The sequence below is a fragment of the Dinoponera quadriceps genome, unplaced genomic scaffold, assembly GCF_001313825.1.
Source record: "Dinoponera quadriceps isolate SergipeBrazil2010 unplaced genomic scaffold, ASM131382v1 scaffold9, whole genome shotgun sequence".
Lineage (NCBI taxonomy): Eukaryota > Metazoa > Arthropoda > Insecta > Hymenoptera > Formicidae > Dinoponera > Dinoponera quadriceps.
The window spans coordinates 1098517-1116184 of record NW_014554295.1 but is presented as its reverse complement, the minus strand read 5'-3'; the positions used below and the strand labels follow the sequence as shown (position 1 = coordinate 1116184).

At 47.0% G+C, this 17668-nt stretch overlaps 2 protein-coding genes across 2 annotated transcripts; both read right to left on the bottom strand.

The window, feature by feature from the left end:
• Positions 1-6: 6 nt before the first annotated feature.
• Positions 7-4270, bottom strand: LOC106743632 (ubiquitin thioesterase OTU1). The gene is made up of 4 exons (XM_014617659.1): positions 3654-4270; positions 2698-2854; positions 2232-2548; positions 7-2081 (listed from the first exon to the last, which is right to left on the bottom strand). Exons 1-4 carry the CDS (start codon positions 3891-3893, stop codon positions 1866-1868), a joined length of 930 nt encoding a protein of 309 aa, XP_014473145.1. The 5' UTR covers positions 3894-4270; the 3' UTR covers positions 7-1865.
• A 958-nt stretch (positions 4271-5228) lies between these two features.
• LOC106743614 lies at positions 5229-15173 on the bottom strand. Its single transcript, XM_014617620.1, has 5 exons — positions 14779-15173; positions 12595-14226; positions 10156-10690; positions 8928-9624; positions 5229-8552 (listed from the first exon to the last, which is right to left on the bottom strand). Exons 1-5 carry the CDS (start codon positions 14779-14781, stop codon positions 8450-8452), a joined length of 2970 nt encoding a protein of 989 aa, XP_014473106.1. The 5' UTR covers positions 14782-15173; the 3' UTR covers positions 5229-8449.
• Positions 15174-17668: the final 2495 nt, after the last annotated feature.

The following is a 17668-nucleotide window of genomic DNA, read 5'->3' as shown; positions in this document are numbered from 1 at the left end:
CCCCCCCCCCCCTCCCGTGCAAGGCCCTGTGTAAGAGGATCGATTCCATCGACCGGCGCGGGAGAGAGACAGAAAAAGAGGGAGAGAGAGAGAGCAGCGCACGTCCGTCGTCGGTATGGTGCCTCGCGACATTTTAAACACGGGCCGTCGACCGATGTGTGTGTGTATTTATCGTTTTGCGATGAATTTTGTACTCGAATGATAACGAGATTGCTGGCGAGTTACTCGATGTAAAGAAAGGTTTGAAATACAGCCCCTCTTTTAAAGCAGCGCCTTGTTCATTTCGCGACGAGCCTGAAACGCGTGCGCGCGTTTCCACCATGCCCGGCTTGTCACAATTCATCCACACGCGTCTCTCTTTCTCTAATTAAAAATTAGATTCACAATTCAGAGGCTCACTCAATTCGCAGGTATTTCATTATGCCTTACGATAAAAGGTAAGTCACTATGAAAGGAGGAGCTTCATCGAGACTCCGTTGATAACTTAAGCCGGTCGGGATGCTCGGATTCCGCGTTGGAGAATGTCAGAGATCTCTTGTCCGGCCATCCGTTTAGTGAAAATCAATAATCTTTGTATATTATGCGTATTAACAATCCTGCAAATTGCACCGTATGTAAGATTCACACTAATGACGGGAAAGGTATTCGCTGTCCGCAAGCGCCTCGCCCGGGTAAAAAAAAACGCATCAACTTTCCTTCCTTCGCCGGCTGGCATTGCCTAGTTACGAGCGCCAACGATCCCCTTAATCCTAAACAGTATAAAATACTCCTCTAGAATATTATATTACTATATGCGCGTGCACAGCATACCGTCTTGCCTAAATAATCGCTTATAATGATCCGGAGAATGTTGTAAACTCGCTCACTGAGAAACACACCTAGGCGGAATTGTGTGATAATTATCGAATTACATGATTTGGATATATAATTTACAAAAATAATATATCTCGTACGCATGCGCGCCAATTACATTTGTATCATATTACTTGCAGAAACTAATCACGTACAGTTATTTACAGCATTTACGTTTCCACGCATTAGAAAAATAAATTGCATGAAATTGAGCGTGTGTGTATATATTTATGTATATATTAAGAGAAGATATATAATGCTTGAAAACATTTTTTTTCTTTTTTTTTTCGTAAAATTTGTTATAACGTTTCTACACCGAGTTTTGAAATTCCGCACGTTTCGAGGAGATTTCACTTGTAAATCCGACACTTTTGAAGCATCAGTGAAATCCTCCGAAATCGAATTCGAACGTCACACGACTAATTCCCTACGAAGCTTTCGAAACGAGTCCCACAGCGATCGAAGTAAAAATCAACAGATATATCGTTAAACTCTCTCTCTCTCTCTCTCTCTCTCTCTCTCTCTCTCTCTCTCTCCCTCTCTCTCTCACATGATTAAATTACTTTTTAATCGTATTCTCGAGTATTATACCGTTCTCCGTATTCGCAGCTCGATGGCTTCGTACATTCGATTTGCACGTGAGAAGTTGTAACAGATAACGAAACCTTCCGTCGCTCGAATGAAGAATGCGCGCGGCGATCTGCAATGATAACGAGTAACATTGAGATCCCATCGGCGAAACAACTGGTCCGTTCTTTTTAGCCGAGCTAGCTGCGTTAATTGAAAAAATTTATGCACACCGAAAAGCGAGAATTTCGTACGCTTCGACGTGCACGTGATTTACTGAGCTCTGGTGCAATTCAGCTGAAAAGAACGGACCGAGTGAGTGACGCGATACGAGCAAATCGAATTGTATCTGCGTATTTAAAGCGAACGCCCGAGCTTATCTATACTGTTTAGGGTCAAGGATAGCTGTCGCCGGAGGGATCATCGGCAGGTTGACGGCGACACGGCTACGCTACTTCGCCGAAGTTCTTGTGACCGGTGTCCTTGGCGTGCTGCTGCGCCGCTATCTGCCCGTTCAGTCTGGCCTTGCAATCGTTGCACATGAGCGTGAATTTCTGCACGTCCGTGAATTGACGACTCGACCTCGCCTCTCGCGCGAGCTCGGCGGCCTCCAGCAGCATCCTCTCGTCCTCGGTGGGGAAGATCGTTTGGATACAGCCGCCCTGAAAGAGTCGACGAGTCAGAGATCAAGTTTGGTGCGCGATAACGCGGGTTTTGCCGTTGGAATCCATGCGCGCGATTTTTTTCACGAGATGCATCATGCAATCTTATCGTACTTATCCGAGGAGAAATTGTTTTCGGAGGAGACTCACGTCGAGCGGCTCTAGGTAAAGCGGATCGTAATGAATCCCGTCGAATATGAGAAAGACCCTCTGAGCGTAATGCTGGTCCTCGCCGAACCTGTTGATGATCGCGTTGATGCTGTCGATTACCGCGATCTCCAAGCCGTAAAACTTGGACAGGATTGACAGCTCGATGGCGCCGCCCCACGAGTCAGACTTGAGGATCCACTTGCAGTACTCGGCGTTGGGCCTGCCTAGGAAAGCCTCCGAGTACTCCTCGGAGTCAGCCGCCACTGCGTTAGCTATGATCTCTCTCATGAAGTTGGCGCAACTGGTGTCGACCTTCCCTGAAAGCGCATACACAGCCGCAGCTGCTATCACCTGCTGTACAGCTTGCGAGCATAGTCCCTGCAGCCTTGCTAACTCGGTCTTCCTGATATTATCTTGATCTTGACCCTTATCTTGATTATCGTGGTATCTTCAGGCGCTCGCTTACCGTTCAGCACGTAGCCCACGCTAGTGAAGAGGCAGGAATTGTCGGCAGGCACGACTTTCTTCATCAGAACACCGGGAGCATCCGCGAAGCTCTCCTGGTCGACTATGTGCGAGCGGCTGTAATCGTCGAATTTCTGCTCCTCTCCGTTGAACATAATCTGCGCATTGAGAGACACCAGTTTTTAATTTGATCGTGAACGGTTTTCTTCGTGTTTTAGAGGAGTAACGCCAGATGAGAGACTTGACAAAGTCGGTTTTGGCTTGGCAAAACTGAAATTTCATTTGTTGCACAGTTGAAACCGGTTCCATTGATTATTTCATCCAACACCATTCTCAATGATTATTATATATAATTAATATATGTTGTGATATTATATTCATACTCATTTAGCTAGAACTGAATACAAGTGACACAATGTTCTCTTACTAATGAATGGTATGTTTATTTAACGTAGCACAATGCTCCCCTGAAGCATGGTATCGCTGAAATAATATTAAACACACGATGAATTGAGAACATTTCAAGTTACAATACTAAATTTAAGACTTGAGCTGGTATTCAGCCAGACCTTATATTTAAGATCGCTAAGTTCATTCTCAAATGCTTAGCCAATGAAACGATCTGTACAGCACCTAGAAATGAACTTAAGACAATCTAAATGTTTTCTGTTTCTGAACAGAATTGTATTGGAATTTTATTTTCCCTTTAACGCTAAATCATATACTTGTTTCACTTAACAAAATGTAACCAAAGTCAGGAACAGAAAACAGACCTCTGAATATAAGATTCAACCATGAATCAGTACAGTCTTAAAGTCACGTAAACAATCAAGTGATAACGACCTTAATCAGTCTTATTATTGCACTTTAAATTTACTTTACAACAAAAAGATAAAAAACAAGGAAAAACATCGTGTGTAATCTATCAGGCTGTAAAATAACGACTTGTGGACGGACCCGCTTCTCTTCGACAATCAAGGTGTCCCCAGAGACAATGCCGATGCGCTCGATCGCGGTGTCCGCGTCCAGATTGACGGGCTTCGGTGGGAAGCCGACGAGCACCTGAAGTGCGGCGGCGGGCACGCCAGTAAGCTCGGCGAGCTTCGTTTTCAACTGGAACGCCTTGTCCTGAGGGGTGAGGCCATTCACGACTTTTTGGCCCGACTTTGTTTTCACACGCAGCACGAAACCTGCCATTGCGCTCGAACTGGATTCTGCACGATTCGTGGAGTCAGCGTCAATCAGCTGTCCCGTGCTATCCACGGCACCTTTGTCCACCACCACCGCCTCGTCCTCGTCGTCCTTGTCGTCGTCGACGTCGTTGTAGTTCTCTCCGCCGTCACAGCTGAACGATCAATCATGAGCACTCACCAGGGCACATTGCTGGCGCGATAACCACGGCAGCGCCAGCGATAACTACCAGCGGGTCATCGCACGAGAGATCCTCGACGGGGCGGAGTGGAGGGGGGTGGGCTCCGTTTGACGGATGAATCGACTTGACTTCTCCTTTGTTCGAGAATCGAACTGTTCCCTCAATCGTCGGACTCTGCAGTCGAGCCGCTACTTGAGCCAAACGGAGGCATGTTTGCCTTACCGTTGTGCTGTTCCACTTTGTCACCCTTATCAGTTCCTGAAACTTCCGCTACGAGTCGCCACTGACCTATCGAATGGATACGATTGAAAGATAAAGTAAACGGACATTATTTTCAAATAGTACGACTCGATGGCGGATCGAAGAACGGTGCTTTTCTTCGGCAGGATTAAGTAGTTGCTCGAGGAGATCTTTATTCGTTCTTATGGTAAGCACCGAGCAAACAAATGGTGAATGCGCAATTCGCTCAAAAGGTCCATCTGGTAAGCAAGGAATCATTAACATAACGTTATTGCAATATTTTACAACGTGCACGTTTTGAAATATGTATGTTCTTAATTTTGTGTATTATGTCATTGTTAATAATACTTGACCTGAACATTAGAAGTAATATTTCTGTAATATGATTTTAATATTTAGGAATATTACATTATGAAGTAACAGTTGAAAAACAATTAAGAGTTCCCAGGAAAAAAGATTACATATAATCATATAAAATTATATATAATTATGTATAATCATATGTGACTTGTATATGAATTTTGTCTCTGTGTGTGGCTACATGTACAATTATATATAATTATATATGTCCACACGAAATAAAAATACTGTTGAGTGACAATCGGAAGAAATATTTTGATTGAATTAAGTTTTCACAACGTGAACAGCCATAAGCATAAGCATTTACTTCAATTACATTCGTATAACAGCATTTTTTAGATGTAGGACATAATTACGTATGATTATATATAGACATATATAGATAAAATTCATATATAATCATTTTTTCCTGGGATATTATGTCAAAATGTTTATATGATCCATACAAAATGTCTCATAAGATTGTTTTAAATATTTCTTGCTTGCTGGATACACTTGCTTTCATCGAACCAACTAAAAATTTTTATTCCCACCGGTGCGAAGCAAGAGGACGAAGAAAGAAAAACGAAGATAGACGAGAAACGGTGATTGCCTACTCGCGTAATCAGGCTAATCGTGACGTTTTTCCTACAAGAACTGTTGCTTTTATTGAAATTGGTGTGTATACACGAGTGGCACAGTGCTTTATGTAGTTTGACGCCTTACCGTATAATACTGCGGTTCGAATAATGAGCGAGTTGAGGCGTTTACGCGCCTCGAGATGTTTCCTTTAATAGTCTCTCTATTCTGGTCCGGTGCATAATTCTCTCTAATGTAAGATCTACATTGTAATATGTATATGCATATATACATTTGCATATGCGCATATGCACGCGCGGGGGTCTCACGTAGAAACTGTTCTCCTTTCGCCCGTCTTTCCTCTCGATCGAATTGAAGAGTTCAAAGATCGATAAAACCACAGACTCGGTTCACCTCACGCGCGCATACATAGCGCGCGCTAATGTACTATTTCGTACGTTTTTGTGTCTCTATGTATAATATAGTATAAAACTAACATATAGGAGATATTCAGAATCCTCTGGCAAACTTCCACAACGTCGCGTGTAATATCCCAGTAAGCGAGAGACGTTGTTGAGTCAATCTTCGGAAAACATTGATTTCACGCGAGTAATTCGACGTGAACGTTTCGACGCAATATTTTAGAAATGTTTTTAAACCGTTACTTGACTTTAATATCCCTAAATGTTAAAATTATGGTATGGAAATATCATTTTTAATGCTTGGGTCAAGTATTGTTAATAATTATGTTGCATACAACATTAAGAACTACATATTTGAAAACATTACATGTTTACAAGTATTGTGGCAACGTTGCGTCAATGATTTCTTGCTTATTGGGATCCCAATAAGCAAGAAATCAATTTTATTAAGTCAATTTTTCGAAATTGATTTTACGTAGATTTCTCATAAACATCTTAACACAATATCTTATGGATGTCTTTAAACTGTTACTTGACGATATAATATTTCTAAATATTAAAATCATAGTGTCGAGATATTATTTTCTATGTTTGTGGGTGAAACATTGTTAACGTTAATGACGTTGTATCCAACATTAAGGACTGCATACTTGAGAATGTTACACGTTACAAAATATCACTGTGATATTGTATTAGTAATATGTGACGTTGTATTAGTAATTTCTTGCTTACTGGGATCAAGAGTGAGAGAGAGAGAGAGAAAAAGATTGGGAGAATCCCCCTCCGTCGCGAGGACGCGTTCGGCGAAAGTTAACAACGACGCGATACACATGGCACGCCCGTATCACAAAAGTTTGTTTTGGAAGTTTGACAATAAAGTTTTGAAACGTCCTATATAATGTATACGTATATACATGTACACACATGTGTATATATCGGAGAGAAAAAGAGCACGGATGCCGCGATGTGTATGATGTATATACAAGATCGGAAAAGGAAACTCCCGGAGATGGGGGGGGAGGGGGGAGGAGCGATGGGTTCGTTCAAGACGCCAAGAGAGATATCGATGTTTTTTCACACGTTCACACAACGATGTCACACACAGTGTCGTCCTGTGTGTCCAGTGTTTGTTTCGCTTGTCCGTCCGTCCGCCAGTCTGTCTAAAATGCCGAGAGCGAAGAGTCTCATTGTTAAACTTGAACCGCGCGTCGACTGCAGTTCCCTCCTCCTCGTCGCTTTTAGAATATTGCTTCTGAATACAACGAATGCGACTTCAGACTTTCCTCCGGCCCCACACGCCTTTTTCTTCTTACGCTCTATGTATTATACAAATACCTTATTCGTATAATAAATAAATATATGTATATATGTATATGAATATGTATATATATATATGTGTGTATGTATTTGTATATCCAGAGATATACCGTAATCGAGATACTTTCCGCTTCTAAATGCGATCGAGCTGTGAACACAAACCACCGCGTCTGTTGCCACGGTGTTGCCGTGTGAACGAATCAATCGGAACGTTAAATAAATAATACGACGGTAAACGACACGCGACGATACATGTATTATTTTACAATGTGTAATGATATATAAAAATAATATATCTTGCGGGAAGGGATACACACACGAAGGGACAAAAAGAATATCTCGTACGCGATGTTTCAGATTTTCGTGTAAACGATGAGAGAACCCTCCTTCCTCTTCGAACGGGAAAGCGCGAACGCACCTTCCTCTTTTCCTCCTGTTTTTTTTTTTTGACACTAGAATATCCCACGTGTCAAAAAGGCAGTATATTTGTTATATCTCCCGCCGCGAACCGTGAGTTCTCGTCTGGCAGAGCATTGTTTTTCTTTCATTCTCTCTCTTCATATATATATATATATTTTTTTTTATTTGTGTATATATTTAATCTACGAACCCTGACCTGTGTTATCTTCATTAGTAACTACACACTTTATACTTCAACGTCATTCAATTAATCTCGTCAGCCGTAATAATTCTGAAATATACGATCTTCGCACTTTTGTTTCCGGCTCTCTCTCTAATATCTTTCTCTGTGTCTCTATAATTTATATATATATATATATATATATATTTATATAATATTTATCTTTTTGTTAGAATAACTCGCGAGGAATACAGCTCGCCCCCGTATATTTCCCCTTCTAGTTTCTAAAATAATTATCCCTATGTGTGAACGCGTCAGCGAACATGTGTGTCTTCAGGTAATAGCGTTTAGAAGATAGATCTCGCATTTCACCAGAGTGCCGCGATTTTCGAGATTTACTTTCCGTCCTGATGACGACATGTTTAGAACTACTGCCTAGGTCGAGAGACTCGTGTGTTGTATGTATGTATGTATGTATGTATGTATGTATTTACGTATGTGTGTGTACGTTTGTTGTACGAACTACATAGAGGTAACAGCGCATAATGTATAATTAATAATTATATAGATAACACTATCGAAACAAGTATGTCAATAATATCGCAAACAGAAGACATTCGGTGGATAGATTCGTTTCGAAGTCCATGATAGACGACACGTATGTATGTGTGTATGTATGCACGCATGCATACGATCGAGAAGAGCGAAGTTTCACGTCGAGTGAACGGGAAAGAAGCGTGGTGGGAAACCAATCGGTTTCGCCACGCTCGCGAACGTTTATATGGCACCTGGGGAGATTTACATCGAGTAAAGTTATTATTGGACGGTGAAGCACAGAATAGCGTCGCTAGACAGTAGTTTCCCGGTCTACGTGGATGTACTCCACGAAGCCGGGCTGCTGATGTCAGGACGCCGCCCCGAGAAGCGTCTCCTCCGTCGGTGCTCGTCGTGGCTTATTGCTCTTCTTCGTTCCCTTGTAGTGAAGTCTCTTTGTGCGAGCTTTGGATCTGTACAGACACAGGCAGGACAAATGCCGATTCGGCTTTAGAATTCAATTTCTATTCAATTGTATATATTATTGATTTTCTATTCACTTACACACACACACACACGCACGCACGCACGCACGCACGCACGCACGCACGCACGCACGCACGCACGCACGCACGCACGCACACACACACATGTAAATCTCTTGAACTTGCACATTTTATACAATTAAGGTTTATTATTCATTGTATGTTACTAGTTATTTTGTAAGATTAAAATTTAAAAGCACCTATTTACTCGACACGCAGTATTTGTCATTGTGAAAATAATCTGTTCCAGAGATAATTTGGAGGACTAAGGAGCGACGGATTTCACGGGACGGTCTGGTTTACCTGCTAATAAGAATAGTGAATAGGCACGCGAAGGCAGTGACAATTCCGGCGACGCCGGCCACCACGAGCCACATGGTGGGTGGCAGTAGTCCGAGCAGTCTCGCGCCATTGCCGCAGTTGGCCTCGTCGTGGCCGGAGGGGCAGTGGGCTCGGCCGTCGCACCAGAGGCTCGCGGCGATGCAGGCGCCCAGTTCTGGGCACTTGTGCGGGCAGTCGCCATTCGGCATGGTCTCGTTCTCGACGCCGTTTCTCTCGGGAAGACGTAACTGCCGGCGCAGCGCAGCACGGCTCTTGGAGATCTCCAACCAGGAGGCGGCTGCTTGGCCGGGCTCCCGCGCTATAAAGTCCAGCAGCAGAGCGGGCGGTCGGGGAGGGCCCGGTCGCTTACCCTCGTCGCTGCCCAGCCACTCCTCGGAGAACACATGCACGGTGAATTCGCGAGCGCCCGGTTCCGCCGGACACACCACCTTCAGTAGTCTCGGCGGCCAGCCGGAGTACAGGAGGATCCGATTGGTGGTCGGGCACTTGACCTGATCGGGTGCATCAGAGGTGGCTGAAGGCGGCTCCAACGGCAGGAACCAGCCCCAGGTGAGGACGAAGAGCGAGCGATTCTCGCGCGCCTCCACCAGCCATGGAAGGCCTTCGCAGTAAATATCCGGTCTCGACAAGGGAGGATTCACGAATCTCAGTTCACCACCTGCAACGCGAGTCTGAGCGGAGCGGGGGGAGTTTTTGTTTTTACCCTGGGGGTTGAGAGTCCCACGAGAGTTCACTGAGATTTCTAATACGAATATAGCGGGTTGCCAGGATTGCCGGAGAAAAAGAAACTAAGAAAAGAGATGAAGAAGTTGTAAGTGAAAATAAAGTGGACAGTAAAGTATTGGTAAAGTAATGATAAAGTATGTGACAGAATATAAAGTATATAACGATACAATGTGTGTTAGTAATAATAAAATAGTGGTATAAAATAAAAGAGTGTCGAGGTAGTATGGCATAAATATGTTAGTGAAACTAAAAGTAGTGAAAAGAGAGAGAGAGAGAGAGAGAGAGAGAGTAATAGTAGTAGTAGTAGTAGTGTGTGAATCAAGTATGATCTATGAAAGAGGTAAGAAAAGATAATAAAACAGCAGTGAAATCAGTTTCGTTCGACGAGCGCGATCGTTTCCACGAACTACCTCCTTCTTTCTCTATCGTAGCTCTCATCGCAAGCCCCTTATCGCGTAATTACCTTCGCCACGGATTCGTTGCTTCCGCGGGCACTCCGGCACACGGATGAGCTCGAAGCTGGCGTAGAAGAAGAGCGTGTCAAAGTCCTCGTGCGGTGCCTGCTGGTCCACGGCAAAGGTGATCTCGAGGGCTCGGCTGGACGAGACGTAGGTGAGCGGCAAGTGCGACGTGTTGTCGCACAGACACGCTCGCGCGAGCTTCACATCTCGCCAGGGCGCCTCGTAGATGATCAGGCGCGCCTCCCTGGAGCCGGTCTCCTGGACGCAGCGTGGCCGACCGCTATGCGGGTCGGGGTCGCTCATGCACATGGTGGACTCACCCAGGCTGACGTTGTGCAGCGTCAGGCGTATTCTCTCGCCGTTGCCGGCCTCGATACGGTACCGGCAGTCCAGCTTGCTGGAACCACCGCGACCGAACAGGCGCACGTCGCGCGGCGACATTACCTCTCCCAGGCGCGCCTTGCGCCATATGCGGCTGCAGATGCCGTCGCCCCATGGCTCGCCGGCTTGCAGGGTCGAGACGAATTCGTACTGCGCCTGGAACGCATCGGGGACCGGAAGTGAATCGTACAGTTTCGGCGAATTGGTCGATGCGATTATGTCCCGATAAGTATGAAACATTAAATCAATCTTTTGATGCATTGATTTTACGATAGATTTTGTTAAATATTTTGACACGATATTTTATATTTTAATATTATTCTAATAAAATTTTATAATATTTGATATTACTTAATATCGTAATATTTTATAAATGTCTCCAAACTGACACTTGACAATGTGATATTCCTAAATATTAAAATCAGAGCGTAGAAATATTATTAAAATTTGGGTCGAATATAATTAACAATGATATTGTATGCAACATTAAGAATTCCATACTTGAAAACGTAACATGCTATAAAGTATTGTAAATAACATTGTGTTAGTGATTTCTTGTTTACCGGGATAATTAAACGAAAAGAAGGGCAAATAAAAGCCAAGCGCAATTCTAGTCATGAATAATACAATGCCATTCAAATTTATGAAAGACTTACAGTTTAAGGCTTAAGGAAAAAAATCTAGTTTTTTACAATTTTCCGGAGTTTGTTTGGTTTATCTTCTTTACGGAGAAAAGTAAATATGGCAAGTTTTAACCGAACACACATGAATTTTTCTAAACGAATTTTCATACCATTGGGACAGAAACCGAAGAAACTCACAGAAAAACTGGGAAAAAACGGTTTTCTTCCGAAACTTCAAAACTTTAGAAAGATTACATAAATAATTTATAAAGAAAATACAAAGTCGAGTGCATGTATGTTTCGATTCAAATTATTCGGGTTCTCTTCTCAGGCGAACAATAATATGTAAAGGTGCAAAGTAGACGATCTCCATAATCGTTTGTAATCCGTACATCATGAGAGTTACCGTCTCTAGTCTCAGTCAGACTAGAATTAACATTTACAGCTTATAGACAATTGAGTCTTGTACTCATCTGTCACTGTTAACGGGCAATGACAGGGAGAGCAGTTATCATAGAAGCTAAAGCCAAGTAGATGCCTTGGCCATGCATAAACCAGTAGATTTGAAAGGAAGATACTGTAATAAGAATGGCGGTGTGGTGGACAGCCCGAAAGGGAGCAACTCGGAATATATATAAATTACGCTCAGGAAGAAGGCCACAAAACAGAACATGTCGATAAACATGTGTACATATCGTGTAATTACCTAATAGATAAATGCCCATTCCAGCCTTATTCTGAACTCTCTTTTATCGATAAGTGCCTTTAAAAGTGGCTTAGAAACTACCTGACTCAGGAGCCACATGTAAGGCACTTTTATCGATAAAAGAGAGTTCAGAATATACGGGCCTGTATCTTTCTAGGCTTACCTACCTATCTATTTTCTTGACCGTAATTTACCAAAACCTGTGAGCGTTTCTCTCACAGTTGGTGCGATTTTCAGACTTGTCGAGTTGCAATTTCTCAAAATAGCCAAAGTCGAATTGATCTCGATAAGTTTCAAGCTCGGCTTAAAAAAATTACTTCATTATAACGATATTTGCGTTTTCGAGGGAGACAATTACTTTTCTGCCATCCCAGATGGATAGAAATGCAAAAGCGCAACATGTCTAAAATATGCTCGTTTCAACGGATACCTCATTTATTACGCTATAATCAAAACATTGACTTCTTATTATCGCCATAATTCCGGATTAATTAATTGCGTTCTCTTTCGGGCAAATAAGCAACAATATTAGGAGAATATCGTCGCAATATCGCCGTAATTTTCACGACATCCGACGATCTTCCTTTACATACTGACAAGATGCTTGCTTGAGGACGTATCTTAACACATCTCACTTGTACCAATCGTCAAACAACACACCGAAATATATTTATCTCGGATTCTTTTAGTATGAGAAGAGACGCTCGAACGGGCCGGCCTTGTACACTTACGTGGAAGTTGACCGGGTGTAGCGCGGTCCCCAGCACGGTCTCCATGCGCAGCGTCAAGCTCGGCGCGGTGGTCAGGTAACTCTCGTCCTCAGTGCACGGCCTGGTGCTCCTGGTGATGTTCCGCAGGGCGGCGTGGGCGCAGAGCTTGGGCGTGTCGTCGCAGAGCGTGGCCATCGGCTGGCCGCTGTTGGGCGCACCGTCCCAGAAGACGAGCTTGACGGCGCAGCTCGGCTCGGAGTGGGCGCTCGCGTTATTCTCGCCGTTGCCGGTGAAGTCTCGCTGCGAGTACGACGAGAAGTAGATCCATACGCGATCCCCGGTGGCGCCCTTGATGTTCCACGTGCAGCTGGAGCTGGGCGGCAGGGCGTGGAGGGGCGCGCGGATGCTGCCGCTCCTCTTGCTGGTGCCGTTGACGAAGAAGTGGCAGCCCTGCGGGCCCTTGGCGTAGTCCAGGCCGTCCGAGTCGACGTAGATGACACGCAGCTCGAGCTCGAGGCGCAGGGCGGACGCGCCCAGCGCTATGGCGACCGGCGAGCTGCGGAACTCCACCTGCATGGCGGGTCCGCGCGCGGTCACCTGCGGCAACGGGCCGCCGCAGTACACCAGAAGGATAGGATCCTCGGAGCGCGCCCCGTCGCGGAAGATCAGCTGGTCCTTCTCCGCCGGACAATCCTGCCAGACACTGAGGCTCGTGTTGACGATGCTGAGACCGGCCGGGCCGGTCGGCGTGCTCTTTACCGAGATCATGGCGTGCTTGCAGGTGGGCACCTCCTTCTGCCGCACGGTGACGATGCAGCTGGCGTTGCGCGGATACTCGCCCGGGTAGTTCGGGCTCTGCAGCCTGCACTGCTTCAGGTGGCACTCGTAGAAGTTGCGCGAGCAATACGTGCCGGGCACAGGCGAGCCCCGCTCGATCGGCAGCTCCGGTTTGCCGAGGCGCGCGACCGCCTCGTTGCGCGCGACGAAGCGGTAACGCAGCCGGAACTCGAACGGCACCGTCGACGGCGCGTGGAACAGCCGTATGGACGCGGTGACGGTGCTGGTCTCGCTGTAGTACGTCGCGCGGCCCTCGCCGGCGCCGCACCACGAGCCGCCGGTGAAGTGCCGGCCGAGCTCGGCCAGCTGCAACGAGCCCTCCGGGCAGCTGGTGAAGTAGTTGTCGGCGTTCGGATCGACCCGGCCTACGCTGAACGCGTCCCACAGTAGCTGCACCAGCTCACCGTAGCCCTGGCCGGCGGCGGTGAAGGTCAAGTGGCAGAGGAACGGCAGCCGCTCCTCCGCCGGCCTCGGCAGATCCAGCTTGTACGTGCGACCCTCGCGCCCGTGGTAGGTCCGGTTGCACGGCGTGCACATCGCCGGCTCGTCGCTGGCGTCCCCGCAGTCATCCTCGCCGTTGCAGTAAGCGTCTATCGGCACGCAACGGCCGTCGTTGCACCTCAGCTCGGCCAGACCGCAGGTACCACCGCCGCCGCCGCTACCACCGCCGCCGCCGCTGCCGCCGATGCCGCCGCCCCCAGTGCCGCCGACACCGACGCCGCAGGACGCGTCGATCAGCAACAGCGAGACGATACCGACGAGGCTCAGTCGAAAGCGTCTGACATCGTCGATGCCCCCTCCGGCATCAGCTATCTCCTGCGAAACGCAAGCGAGAGATCAGACTCCGTCGTCTCTCGATACTATCTCGACCGCCTCGTTCTGCGCGCGTTTCGTTTCATTCTTCATCTGAATTGGCCACACCACTTCGAGATATGTTGGATGCACAATGAAGCGTATTTATCGTACATGCGAAACCGCTTCAATGCGCGTGAATTTCTCGAACTGGTACTGGCCGGGACTGTGAAGAACACAGTTCGTCGTATTTGAAGGTGAGAAGAAGAAAACGCGCGCAGAACGAGGGTGCTCCGTTCGCCCGTTCTTCTTCAAGTCGAGTCGCACTCGAGGAGAAACTCGAACGAGCGAGACGGTGAGAAGAATGCCCCGATTGATCCCTCAGGGTGACTCCGAGTGACGACGGTAACGGCGGTGTGACACAAAAGCCGCGAGTCCCGCGCGTTAATCGCGTTTACCGTCCAAGCCGCCTTGAGCGGTCGAGATTTAAATCAATCGGCGGTTCCCGACGATAGCCGCCGTAAACACCTGTTTCGCGTCTCGGGTGCGATTGTGCGTGATCACTCCGACGATTACCATAATAGTTCGTCAGTGAAACGGGCATCACAGTGACAATTCCGACGTGAGGGTGACTCGAATCGCCGATGACGAGGAGACGGTGCGCGGCGTCATGACATGCGGCCGACGAGGAGAGTCGACGGGAATAGAGAGAGAGAGAGAGAGAGGAAAGGAAAACAGAGAGGAACTACGCGCGGCCTCCAGGCGGGAGTTGCTGCTGCTGCTCGCGACCGACGACGACGGCGATCCTCGCCGTCACCGACGACGTCCTTCTTCCCGACTCGTTCATAGTATACTCCGCGGGATCGGGCCGACTTCACCGTGAGAGAACGTGAGCGTTAGAGACGTGAGAGAGCGACGCCGGACAACCCCGCCTACGCTGGCTCACTCTCTCTCTCTCTCTCTTTCGCGCGCGCGTGCCAGCTCCTGCGACTCACTCCCGCTGCACCGCACGCCGAGGAGCGCGCTGTGCACGCCCCGGAGGTCGATGCGCAACTGCACACGCCGTACACTTCTCCCGGAGGGAAGCCGCGCTGCAGGCCGTATATTGGGGCAAAGCAGGGGTGGACGGGGCTGAGCTCGGGGAGAGAGCCTGGCTGCTAGGCGCCTCAATGCATCGATCGGCTCTCGCTCTCTCATCTTTCTCCCTCCGTCACCTTGTCTATTTCCCTCTCTCTTCCTCCGCCCCCTCCCCTTCCTGTCTCCAGCCCTGTCTATCTCTTCCGCCACCCCCTGCGAAGCGAGGATTGACAGCGGCATAATTTCGCCGAGCTCAATCTCCGATGGGGACGGCGCGCCGAGAGGCTCCTTCGCCTTCGCTCGTCGCGTTGCCATCGTCGCCAAACGACGCCGGGGAATGCGTCGTCTCCGCGACATTCGAGTGCAAACTACTCGCGCTACTCGAGTAGTGTTTACTTGAATCCTCGCGCGTGCTGGCGAGCTCGGGAATAGCTGCGACGAGCCGCTTCGCGCGATCGTCTCTCCTTCCTCTTCTTCTTATTTCGCAAACTCGCAAGTTTCCATCCGTCCCTCTCACCTTCCTCCGCTTTTCTTCGCCGCTTCCTCCCGCCCGCGTCGCCGTCGACGTTCCACTTCAAACGGGTCACCGAAGATCGAGGAGTCCGCACGCCTGTGTGTGGCACGCCAGGGCGGATGTTGAATTTTGAAATTCCGCCTGTAATATTTACGCTCACGCGTGATTCCGCCTGAGCGGTACCTGAGACCCTTTTCGCGTTAGTCGATTGCCGCCTGTATATTTCAGCGGCTTTACCGTCGCCTGTTATATTTGCTCCACTTTCGCGGCGTTACCGCAGGAACTCGGAGAACCGTGGCCAACGCATCGATCAGGGCTTGCTTCGTGACGAAGGAGACGGCGATCTACGCGACGCTCGCCGGCCACTCGGGGATCGATCGATCCGAAATGACCTTAACGAGCTTCCTCCGAGTCCTGGAAACAGAGCGGAGCTGCGTTTTCATTTTTCATCTTTTTCCTTCCGTCCTCGTTGGGAGTCGAAGTTTTCGGGAGCGTCAGCATCGGAGCGCCGGGAATCCCGACATGTTTCACCTTCCTCGAGGCTGTCGAGTCGTGCGCGCGCTTACTCGGATTCCGCTTATCGGAATTTTTGCGCTCTACTAACCGCCCTCTGGTTACTCTCCGGTGGAGCATCATTGACCGTGTTTGCAAAAACACGCTATCTCCTTATTCGCCGGCGAATCGAAAATCCGCTTGGATTGCGCGGCGCGCGTTGCATTCGTGCGCCGCCCGGCGTGATCGGCCGTTCGGTTATCGGCGAGCGAAGAGAGACGAGGCGGAGATAAGCGCGCCGATTGTTTCAGGTCGACTCGCAGATTTCCCACCGGAAACGGAGATTACCAGTGTTTGCTCTCTCGGCCAGGTCGTATCTAAGCGGGCTAAAATCCGCGATCCTGCGGCTCCGGTGGCTGCAACACAGACGAGAATTGCGGGGAATAAAAATGTACTTCTATCTAACAAGCGGATTTGTAATCTCACACGAGGATTTAGGTCGACTTTCACCGAATCCTGGTTAAGCTAATGGACGATTCAAAATTGCCGTCAGTCTCGAATATTATCTTTTTTCGAATATTATCTCGCCAAGAGAAATTATATAGAAATTATGTGTATAGAAATTTATATTTTATTTTGCAGACAGAAATTATTACCTTTTCGATTATAGCTGAAATGACAAATTATAGAACTGCAGATTGGTGTCAGCAATTTTTGTTATTATTCATCAATCGATCTAATCCTGAGTTTATGGTATATAAAATCACCTTTGAAATTGTTATCAAATATTATTTGCATTATACTGCCAACACGGAGAAATTATTAACGTTTCTATTAACGTTGAACGACAAATTACGGAATTGGAATTTGCTGTCGATAATTCCAGGTATTATTCACCAGTTAGTTCAGAGTTTGCTGAAAGTTACCTTTAAAATTGCTGTCAGTCAAGTTTTACTCGCTTTATTTTGCCAACGCAGATAGAAGTTATTGAGTTTTCGACTATTTGCTGAACGATAAATTACAGAATTGCAGTTTGATGTCAGCAATTCCAATTGTTATTCATCGATCAGTTTAATCTGAGCTTGCTGAAAGTCATCCTTATTTATTACTTGCGAATAAAGGGCGGTAAGTTTGATTCCATTACCATCCCGATCTTTCAATTAGTTAATCAATTCGTACCTATTTGTACACTATATTATAAATATATGCAAATTAGACCTGCAATTTGGCTCTCACTGTTTTTTTACATAGTCTTTTGACTATAATATTACGCATATATATATAAAATCTTTGATATATAATTTTTTGTGACTCAACTGGAACTGGATCGAATTGCAGGTACTTCGACCTCGGAATTTCGTTCTCCCGACGGCCTCTCGACAT

Excerpts from the sequence above, each read along its gene's own strand:
- LOC106743632 (XM_014617659.1), bottom strand. The coding sequence starts at position 3,893 with ATGGCAGGTTTCGTGCTGCGTGTGAAAACAAAGTCGGGCCAAAAAGTC. Across the intron at positions 2,855-3,653 it reads TGATTGTCGAAGAGAAGCGG|ATTATGTTCAACGGAGAGGA; the intron begins GTCCGTCCACAA and ends CTCAATGCGCAG. Across the intron at positions 2,549-2,697 it reads CGTGGGCTACGTGCTGAACG|GGAAGGTCGACACCAGTTGC; the intron begins GTAAGCGAGCGC and ends ATGCGCTTTCAG.
- LOC106743614 (XM_014617620.1), bottom strand. Across the intron at positions 10,691-12,594 it reads TACACCCGGTCAACTTCCAC|GCGCAGTACGAATTCGTCTC; the intron begins GTAAGTGTACAA and ends GATGCGTTCCAG. Across the intron at positions 9,625-10,155 it reads GCAACGAATCCGTGGCGAAG|GTGGTGAACTGAGATTCGTG; the intron begins GTAATTACGCGA and ends CTCGCGTTGCAG.